Below are 11,404 nucleotides of genomic sequence, written 5' to 3'. Positions count from 1 at the left end.
GCTTTGAAAAACCCAGATGTGGAAACCCAGATGTTGCCTGGGTATGGATGTAATGGCTGGACAGTTTGGAAAGCTGTCTACTTGATCTGTTTCTGTCTTGATAATTCTGTCTGTGTATTTTGAAGTTCGGGGTGCTGACCTTTTTTCCCCTGAACAAGGTAAACGATATATGTCTGACTGATTAAAGTAAGTTTGTTAACCCATTTTGAGTTGCTTTCCTTTAACAAAGGAGATCCAAGAACCTGTGGTAGCAGCAAACCCTGAGGACGCCGTGCTTGCTGCTACACATTAGATGTCCATTAAAGCTGCTTTAGTGAGAGGCTCAGTGAATGGTGAACAGAGCCTGGATCCGGGAGGATCTGGGTCCTGCCTCTGACCCACCCAGGCCATGTGACCCAGAGCCTTAGACAAGGCTCTAAGGCGGAGCTGCATTGGCTGAGAGAGTTTCCTCATCGGGAAACTCACTCTGCCAGTGACAGGATAGGGAGATTCCCTAGCCTGCTCTCTCTAGATTACAACTTTAAGTAAGGCTAGTTACAGAGAGGCCAGTTCAGTGTGATTTTACTGCATCCATCTGCTGATCACTCACAGCAATGGAAATCATTGGAATGGATACCTATGGATCGTCTACAAGAGTGAGCAAGGAAGGGAAACGGGCATTTATTAAGCACCTACTATGTGCCAGGCACTGTGCTAAGCATTTCACAGATATCTCATTTGATCGTCACAACAACCCTGGGATATTAGTACTATTTTCACCCCCATTATAGAGTTGAGGAAACTGAGGCAAACAAAGGTTAGGTGACTTGCCACACAGCTAGGAAGTCTCTAAGGCTACATTTGAATTTGGATCATTTTTTTTTTATTTTTTGGAGGGGGGATGGCAGGGCAATTGGGGTTAAGTGACTTACTTGCCCAAGGTCACACGGCCAATAAGTGTTAAGTGTCTGAGGCCAGATTTGAATTCAGGTCCTCTTGATTCCAGGACTGGTGGGTGCTCTATTCACTGCGCCACCTAGCCGCCCCTGAGTTTGGATCTTTTTGACTCTGGGCCCAGTGCTTCTATCTACTATAATTGTCCATTAGATTTATTTTTCCTATGTTTTGCTTAGATGAGGGGTTCTTACCCTTTTATTGTGTCATGGACTGCTTTGGCAGTCTGGTAAAGTCTATTAAAGGCAAAAAAGACACCACAAAGTTAGAAGGGAAACCAAGTAAATCAAAACACAATTGCCAATATATATATGTTTACCTCTCTATCTGTCTATTAAGACCACAAGATGGCAGTTCCCGCATCACTCACCTGGGCTTTACAATTCCCACAGGCTGCCTAACTCAGAACAATACTCTGCTCCATGAGAACGTGTCCTCCACCTCCTTTTTCCCCACATCATCACTCTGTCTGTACTTCCCATATCTATCCTTGTCAAGGAATTTGTGTACATGTTGATTTCCTAGGAAGTCCTTGAGGGGAGGGACTGTGCCTTGTAGAATTCTTCTCTTGACTTTCAAATTTATTAGAATTCTTCAAAAAATTTACTTTCCATCTATTCTGTTTATATCTTATACCAATGTATAGCAATATATGTGTGTTTGTCTGTCTGTGTTTGTCTCTTGGCAGCTAGGTGGTGCAGTGGATAGATCGCCAGGCCTGGAGTCAGGAAGGCATGTGTTCAAATCCGGCCTCAGACACTCACTAGCTGGGTGACCCTGGGCAGGTTACTTAGCCCCGTTTACCTCAGTTTCCCCCATCTATAAAATGAGTTGGAGAAGGAAATAGCAAACCACTCCAGTATCTCTGCCAAGGAGACCACAAATGGGGTCATGAAGAATCACGTATGCCTAAATTTTGACCACAGCCACAATGTATCTACCTATTATCTCTTTCTATCTCCCTCATTTATCTATCTAGATTTATGTAGAAGTTGTCTCCCCATTAGGATCCCAGATCCTAGAGGGCAGCAAAGCTTTCTGTGTTTTTTTTTTTTTAATGTCTGGTGCTTAATACCAGAGGCCCAGCATGCGCTAAGTGCTTTAAAAATGCTAGCTGGCTGATTAGTTTGGAGCCCATGATTTTACCACTGGAAGAAGCTGGGTCACAGAGCCAGCATGTCTCAGAGACAGAGCTTAAACCCAGGACATTTGGATTCCAAGGCTGGCTAACCCTCCCTCTTCTGCCTGGCTGAAATCCCACCGTTCAGAGCCGACATTTACTAAGCATCCATTTGTACGGAGCCACAATGAGCAGAAATGGAGGACCAGCTGGAAGTATGATTGGTCCGAGGAGGAAGCCAGCCTGGCCTTCCATGTTTCCTATGGATGATTTGTGAAACGGATTACCTACAGATGAACATAACAAACTCTTCTCATTGACTTCAGGGTCCGGCACAGTTTTTTGAATTCTATTTTTATGCCAACAGGAGGCAGCCTGGGAGAGTGGGAAGAATGCCATCTCTAGAGTCAAAGTATTCTAGTTCAGACTCTCACTACCCGTGTGACCCAGGGAAAGTCACTTCCCCTCCCTTCACCTCAGTGCCCTCCTCTTCAAAATGAGGCTGTAGCATTAGCAAGACCTGAGTTTGAATCTTGCCTCTGACCCTCTAGCTATGACCCTTGGACAAGTCACTTAAGCCCTGCCAGGGTCAATTTCCTCACATGTTGAATGGGGATAATGTGAGCAGTGCCCTCACACGATTGTCAATGCAAATCATTCTGCAAACCTTAGAGCACTATCCAGATGTCAGCAATGATGATGATGATGATGTTGGAAAAAAATGGCCTCTGAGGTCCCTTCCAGTTGTAAAACCAGGAGCCTATGGATGACAGCTAATATCACCGTCTTGCATTTTAAAGAGGAAGACTGAGAGAATCCCTCTCCATTTAGAAGATTCATAACCGATGGTAAAAAAAAAAAATTAGAGATAAGTGCAAATCAGAGAAAGGCTCTTCTCCTGGTCCAACCCGTGAGGAGTCAAAGCTCTGCACCCTCCTCCCAACCCCCCCAAGGCTGAACCTACTTCTTCATCTTCCTGCGACTCATTCAAGGGTCCATTCCGCGTTTCTTGGAAAAGGATTTTCTTCATTTTCCGATACTGTAAGTTATCCAGCTCACGAACGGCATCTTTTGTCCTCTGTATGAGGTCAATTAGGACCCGCAGTGGCCGATCTCGGCGTACAAAGTCATGCTGAATGAAGGATAAAAAGCAGAGATGGGTGGTCATGGAACATTTGGCAATCTCTGTCATGTGTACATAGAAAATAAACATAGTTCCTTAAGGTAGTTGGGTGGGTATTTGCAGATAGATGCTACCCCCCCCGCCCCACCCACCCAGCATGTAAAAACCAAATGGCAATGAGGATTATTTTCTTCTTTTCCTCCAAAACCACATTAGACTCTTGTTCTAGGATTTAGGTTAAAACAACTAAGGTTAATTTCATCACACCAAGGAACCAGAGTGGTGCCAAAGAGAGAGAACTCTCTAGGGTGGCAAACCTTTTTCCTCCCTTCTTCCCTACTCCCTCCTTGTCTGAAATCACAGAACAAGGTGAAGCCTTGAGGAGAAGAGCAACTTTGCCCACATTTGATGTGACAAAAGCTTTTTTAAAAATTTCCATCAATGGGGGCGGTGAGGTGGCTCAGTGAGTAAAGCGCTGGCCCTGGAGTCGGGAGGACCTGAGTTCGGTTCCAGCCTCAGACACAACACCCACACACACACAAAACTAGCTGTGTAACCTTGGGCAAGTTACTTAACCCCAATTGCCCTCCAAAAGGCAAAAAAAAAAAAAATTTCCATCAAGACCCTGGGGTCACCCTCTTCCCAATCCCCTTTAGATGATAGCCAGGCAGACTTCACCGAGAAGATGAAGACCAAGTGATAAGTCTTCACAAATGTTACTCCTTTATGATCTGAAATCCCTCTGTGTCTTCTTTTCTTTCCCAATAATAATGTTAATGCCTAGCTTTGATACAGGATGTTAATGTTTATAAAGCACTTTGCCTATGCAATTCCATTTGTTCCTCACAACAGCCCAGAATTTTGTAGTTAAGGAAACTGAAGCTGACACAGGTTATTCTTCCTTTTTTGATTCAGTATCTGAAGGTTGTGTTCTTAGAAATTTGCACCGGCACCACGAGCTTGATACTACGCCCCCCCATCCCAAAACACACACACACACTCATCGCCTTTCTGTCCAAATCTCTCTCTCTCTTCCTAACTTCCTGATTCCTACCACTGGTATCAGCATTGTCCCAGAACTGAAAGCCAGGGGTCATCTTTCTCTCAACTTAATTGTCAAGTCCTAGAGATTCATTGGGGCAGCTAGGGGGCGCCATAGTGCACAGAGCACTGGGCCTGGAATCAGGAAGACTCATTTTCCTGAGTTCAAATATGCCCTCGGAAACTTGCTAGCTAGGTGACCCCTGGGCAGGTCACGGCACCCTGCGTGCCTCAGTTTCCTCATCTGTAAAATGAGCTGGACAAGGAAATGGCAAAACACTCTGGTGTCTTTGCCAGGAAAATCCCAAGTGGGCTCACGAAGAGTCAGACATGACTGAAAATGATTGACCAACAGCAAAAAAGATTCGTTAGACTTAGCCCTTTCTTTCTCTGTCCCTTTTCACTTGTCCGAGGAGGCCCTGACTGCTTGTTGAACTGAATATTCTCCCTACTTTCAGTCTTTGTGGATACTCAATAAATCCATTTGGACTGAGCACCAACCAATAGCAAAGGACTATCACCTGGAAGTGTGATGGTTCCTAGGGAAAGCCAGCATGGAATTCAACATTAGCTATGGGGCAATCCCACAAAATGCTGACCGATGAGTTTTCCTATAGGAGAGTTCAAATATGCCAATGTGTTTGTTCAAAACCTTCTAAAGATATCCATTCTTCAAGGCCTGACTAGGATGCCCACTTCGCCATGAAGGAGATGCTTAACAAATGCTCGCGGCCTGCCTACTTGCCTCACTGGTAAGAGGTTAGCTCCTCCTTCCCTAGAACTCCTGTCAGCAGCTTGTTTGCCTTATAAGAATGATAGTGAGGGTCTATATAGCGCCCACTGCGCTCAGCACTTTATAAATATTATATCATGCGATCCCCACAACAGCCCCATGGGGTTGGTGCTGTTATGATCTGTTTTACAGATGAGGAAACCAAGATTAAGTAACATGTCCACACGTAGTAGTGTCTGAGGCTGAATTTAGGCCAAGGCCTTCCCGACTCCAGGCCCAGAACTCTCTATCAAATTTCGTATTATTGTTATCGACATACTTGACTTATTGCCTACAAGATCACAGACTCTGAGGATGGGGTGCTATGTCTTCCTCATCTCTGTATCCCCTGTGATGGCTGGTACAGTACTTTGAGCAGAGTAGGTGCTCAAAAAAAAATCAAGTTTAATTGAACTGAAGGTTTAAGAAATGAAAATACCCAATTAAGACCCTTTGACTGGAAACTAAACACCTCAATTAGAGGCCTACATACCACCAATAGGCAGAGGGGAAGAAGTAATTATGGCATGCTACATTTATTTGATGACACCGAGAAAGAATTGTGTAAGAGCCCCTGTTAATAATTCTTGTTTTCCAAGGCCAGTGGCTTCAGAGTGAAAGTAGGTGAGAGGCAGGAAGCTACCAAAGACAAAATGGGTCAGTAAAAGTGAGCTTTAGGGTGAGGAAAGCTGAGGAGGCAACGTACGCTGACCAAGGCTTTCTAGTGTACTGAGAAAACTTAATACGTATCATAAAAATGATTCATCAGTTCCACAGTTGTAATCTAGGATGTCATGAGATTCACTGACCCTGCTATATCTTTACAAAAAGAAGAGAAGGGCTTCTGGGCCACATGAAGAAGCCTTTTCCAATCGCCCTTAATGCTGCTCCCTTCCAACTGCTGATTTTCTCCAATTTATCCTGTCTATATGTAATTGTTTGTGTGTTGACCCCTATTAGCTCCTTGAGGACAGGGACTGCCTTTTGAATCTTTTTGTTGTATTCCCAACCCTTAGCACAATGCCTGGCACAGAGGAAACGTTAAAAAAAAAAAACACTTAAAAAACTGAATGACATCAGTGAAGTCATGAAGGAAGCAGGAAAATAAATATTTTAGCCAACGGTAGCATGATCATGCATCTGAATGAAAAGCTAAAGAACAAAGCTTTGGGTGCACCCAGTAATGTGTATGTGCACATGGGCCATTCCCGTATGAAGACAGATGTAGATTCTGACTCGCACATTAATCAGAAGGTCAACAATAGGTCATAATTAGAAGTTATTTTGAGAGTAAATGGCTATTTCTTCCCCAAAATGGCAGATACATTTTTTTTGGTTCTGATGTACAAAAGGAAATGGTCATACACATAGTTGAAAATGCCTTGTGCTAGGTGAAAAAGCAGCCTCATGTCAAAGGTTACACAGTATGATTATTATTTTTTCTTCAATCAGTACCCAAACCGACAAGTAGATGGAGAATTTTGGTTTCTGAATTACCATGTAAAATAGATAACACTATGAATAAATACCCCATCATGAATCACTGCTGTAGTCAACAAACATTTATCAAGGGATGGGAAGAGACATTTCATTTTCAATACATCCAAAGATTTATGTTTCCATAAGCTTGGACAACTCTTCCATCAATGTGGATCAAACCCTTAGAAGCTGGTCTCAGTAGAACGGCTTCATGAGTTTCCTTTCTCTTCCTTCCAACACTCTCAAATCTCATAGGACAGCCAATCTCTTAGTGATTAGCCTCTCTGAATAGAGCTTTGCTAATTCTTAAGATGATAGTCCACTGGCAGACTTGGACTCAAAGACTTAAGCTTAGTAGGACCCGCTGGAGCTTGTGCTCTGGTGGGCAGTTTGAGAAATTTAGGCCATCTCCATCCCATGATAATGTCTATGAGAAGGACTTGAATGGAACTATAAGATTCTATCCAAGTTAAAATTTTAACCTTTCCTAGAAAGAGAGCACAAGACTGATGCACTGTTGGTAGAGCTGTGAATTCGCCAGACCATCCTGGAAAGCATTTTGGAACTATCTTCCAAAAGTCATTAGACTGTGCACACTCTTTGACACAATAAAATGGGAAAGAAGGAACATTCTGGGCATATTGAACACGAAGGTATGATCAAAAGAAGAAGAGGTTGGCTGAAAAAAGAATAAAAGGAAGAACTGGCTAATAATGATACCCTATTAAGTTGCAATTTTCTGTAAGAGATTAATGCGATCTAGACATTTTCTCTAAATGGATTGACCCTTGCCTCATTGTAAAATAATTCTCTTAACTCTCTTACTTTTAAAAATTTTATTTTTATTCTGCACTTAGGGAACACCAAATGGGTATTTCCATATACATGGCAGAACAGAAAAAGTGGCTTAAACAAGAAAGTGAAGCTCAAGGGGCGGCCAGGTGGCTCAGCGAGTAAGAGCACTGGCTCCAGTGTTGGGATGACCTGGAGATCGAATCCCGGGCTCAGACACTCAGCACCACACCCAGAAATAAATGGCCGTGTAACCTTGAGCAAGTTACTTAACCCCAATTGCTTAAAAAAAAAAAAAAGAAAGTGAAGCTCTTTATGAGGTATGGGTTGGTTTTCTTCTTAAATATACAGTGAGTTCAGGCTGTAACTTTCAAAGCTGTCCTGTTTATCTATGGCTCTTTCTGGTCATCTGACCTCTTCTCTGAAATTTTAAAAATATGCCTCAATGATGTTTTGTTTCTTTTGCTACCCTATTCTCCTACCTTCCCAGCAAAGAAAAAAATAGAAAAATTAAACCCATGGAACAAATATGCACAGAGTCAACTAAACAAATTCCCACACTGCCAAAGGTGTGTATCTTATTTCTTTTTTTTTTTTTGGAGGGCAATTGGGGTTAAGTGACTTGCCCAAGGTCACATGGCTTTTTTTGTGTGTGTGGATGTTAAGTGTCTAAGGCTGGATCTGAACCCAGGTCCTCCTGACTCCAGGACTGGTACTCTATTCACTGTGCCACCTAGCCACCCTGGGTATCTTATTTCTGCATCTTGAGTCCACTGCCTCTCTAGCCAGAGGTGGGTAACATACTTCATCAACAATCCTCTAGAATTTTAACTGGTCAGTGCTCAAGTCTTTCTGAGATGTTTTTACTACCTCCCTTTCTTACTCATCCTTTGAAGACCAAGTTGAGACTACCTTCTCCATGAAGGCTTCCCGAATGTTTATGGTTTCTAACAATCTTCCTCTTTAAATGGACACAGATGTTTTTTTAAATCAATATCACAGACTTTGGAGTAGAAAAGGACCTCTGTGGTCACCGAGTGCAACTCAGATCTGAAAAGGGACCCTTTCTTCAGCATATCCAACAGGTGGTCATCCAGCCTTTGCCGAAGACCTCCAAGAAGGGGAAATGGACCACCTGCCATGCTGGCCCATTCCATTATGGGAAAGCTCTAATTGTTGGGAAGCTTTCCTAACATTGGGTCTGGATGTGCCTCCTTGCAATTCTCAGCCGCTGCTTCTGGGTTTCTCCTCTACTCTCTCTTGCACAAGGCAGCCTTTCAAATAATTGCGAACACTTGTTATGTACCTGCTAGTCTTTGCTTCTCCAGGTGAAACATCCTTAGATTCTTCAACCAGTCCTGATATGCAAGAACAGAAGGCCTATCATCATGCTGGTTGCTCTACCTTGACACTTTCTATCTTAGCAATGGCCCTTTTACCATACAACATAATGGGCCAGATGTGAGCTGGCCAGGGCAGAAGAGAGGAGAGCCCATTTCTGGTACATCTGCCTATCTCAACGTCGCCCAAGATTGCCTTAGCTTTCTTTTGGCTGCCATATCATACTGGTGGTTCATTTAGCTTTTAGCCCTGAATGGCCCTCTCTCTGTCATCCAGTGTGCTGCTTATACTTCTTAGCTAGGTGACAACTGAAAACACGTCTTTATTCAAGACATGATCAATGCATTGAACAGCACAGGATAAGCACAATTCCCGTAGCATATCTCCCTTCCATGGTGACATGGAACTCTTAATGACTACCCTTTGGGCCTGGCCATTCACTCAGTTTGGAATCCACATAATTATATCACAAAGCCCATGTTTCTGAATCTTTTCCAACAACAGCCTGAGATATATTATCAAATGCTTAGCTAACATGTAGGTAGACTGTTTTTACAATATCATCCTGGATGTGTTAACCTTCTCAAACAAGGAAACAAGATCAGCCTGGAGCAACTTCTCTCTTGACAAAGTCATAATAATTCTTTGTGATTGATACTTCCTTATCAAGATGTTCACTAATCATCTCTTTAATAGTATGTGCTAGAATCACAGTCAAATTCACTGACCTACAGTTTGCTGGGTTCTATTTGCTTCCCTTTTTCAAAGATAAGGATGCTTGCCCTTCTTTAGGCCTATGGCCTCTTTCCTGTTCTCCATGACCTTAGAACTATTACTGTGGTTCAGCAGTCCCAGCTGCAAGTTTTTTTTTTTTTAACTAACTGATGTTGTAATTCATTTGAGCCTGGTGATTTGGTACTTTTACTATCTCCTTACTCATTTGGGGGAACCACCTCCCTGCTGACCATCTTTATCCAGTCATTTTCTCTAGGCAGAGAAAACAGAAACAAAACGAGAATGGAAAGAGTTTCACCTTCTGTTAGTTTATAATTCCATTCACCCCAAACAGTGTTCATGGTTCTTCTTTGGTCTTCCTTCTCCCACCCCCCATTACAGCTAAAAACAACAACACTTTTTATTAAGCTGATGGTTTGGCTTTCCTCGCCAGACTTGGCTTATTCTGACTTTCCACACTTTTAACACTATTCTTTCAAGACCATCCCATACTTTTGTATTCACTCTAGTTTGTATTCACTTCCCTTGCCTCCATCTTTACATATAGCTTTTTAAAATCTAAGTTAGATGGTGAGTTTTCTGGGCATCCACCAAAATGTGCCAAAACACCCCTTTCCCCTCATTATTGGAATTGTTTTGTAAGTCTCTAATATACGTGGCACAGTGAATAGAGAGAGAGTTGGCCATGGAGTCAGGAAGAGCTGAGCTAAAACTCTACCCCAAACACTTTCTCACCTCCATTTCCCTGGCTTTCTTTAAGACTCGGTTCAAACCCAACCTTTTGCAGGTGGTTTTTCTTGGCTCCCCAAGCTGCCTGTGGCTTCATTCTGAGATTCCTTAGCCTCGACTCTCTACATGTCTTCTACATACCCGGCTATTTACATGCTGTCTCTTCCATTAAAATGGGAACCCCTTGAGGGCAGGGTCTTGCTTGGTGTCCTCAGCACTTAGCTGAGGGGCCTGGACCATAATAACCGCTCCATAAATGTTTGTTGACTAAGGTACATCAGCAGTATTGGCTACCAATGTTACTCATGAACTGTATAAAATATAGCCAATGTGGTATGGAGGTGACCCTGTGGTCTCAATAGCCATGCTGGTAGATAAGATTCCAGGAAGGCCTACCAAGTTTGGATAGAACTTTGGGCAAAAGCCTGGTGATGGATTGTGTTGTCTGGAAATGAATCAGACTAAGTTCTAAGAGACTCATCACTATGTTGGCCATGAGGAAATGACTTTTTTGGGGGGCAGTCTATAGATGGGTTGCAATCTCCATCAGTAGAGATAATGATGTTGAAAGCATGGCTCTATGTAGTATTTTGAAGGAAGTTCAATTGCAGTGTTGCTAAGTCTTTCAATAATACTCTTAAGTACTTGATTAATATTTTGGACTCCTAAAAGGTTGGGGACAAAGTAGCTCAAAGTCAGAGCAATTAATGGTTGTGGGGTACATATTAATAAGCACCAGACGTTTTCTTAATAATAACTTTTATCCCCTATCCCCACCCCATAGGCAAAAGTCATTATATTGCCCAAACAGAGTCTATACAGCTTAAGGCTGGCGGCCTATGTGTCTTGCAACTTTTCCTACTTAAATTAGGAGACAGCCACTCTGTTAGGGGGAGGGGCCATGGAAATGATTTATTATTAAGCTCTACTATGGAATGACTTCAACCCCTCCTCGGATACAAGTGTAAAAATTACCCGCAATAGGTCCACTGATGTTGGCCTTTCCTGAGGTATTTTCTGTAAGCAGTAATCAACAAATCCCCTAAAGGAGTCTGTCCTGTGGATACAAATACAGGAAAATCAGTCAATTAATCAATTAATTAAAAAAAAGAAAATCAGGAACTATAAAGTATATTGGATTCACTTAAAGATTATAGGACCAGAGGACCTTTTTATCAACTAGTTGAAACTTCTCCTTTCACAGTTGAGAAAACTGAGGCTCAGAGAGGAAAAAGACCTGGCCAAGGTCACACAGGTAGTCAGTGACAAAGCCAGGATTCAAACCCAAGCCTTCTGATTCCAAATCCCACACACTCCTTTGCATCCAAATGATATTTTA

General features: G+C 42.7%; 1 protein-coding gene across 2 annotated transcripts in view; it reads right to left on the bottom strand.

Annotated features, from left to right (window-relative positions):
- TAOK3 (TAO kinase 3) overlaps positions 1–11,404 on the bottom strand; it is a 243,206-nt gene that overhangs the window by 83,384 nt on the left and 148,418 nt on the right. For both annotated transcript variants that reach the window (XM_069081656.1, XM_069081657.1), the window contains exons 11-12: positions 11,041–11,122; positions 3,018–3,185 (exon numbers count right to left, since the gene is read on the bottom strand). In XM_069081656.1, coding sequence (XP_068937757.1) covers positions 3,018–3,185; positions 11,041–11,122 — 250 coding nt within the window. The remainder of the gene's footprint in view (positions 1–3,017; positions 3,186–11,040; positions 11,123–11,404) is intronic.

Source organism: Petaurus breviceps, unplaced genomic scaffold (genome assembly GCF_028583685.1).
Source record: "Petaurus breviceps papuanus isolate PSGF00001 unplaced genomic scaffold, PetGlider_PUasm1.0 99, whole genome shotgun sequence".
NCBI classification, from domain to species: domain Eukaryota; kingdom Metazoa; phylum Chordata; class Mammalia; order Diprotodontia; family Petauridae; genus Petaurus; species Petaurus breviceps.
This window is presented reverse-complemented; position numbering and strand designations above follow the sequence as displayed.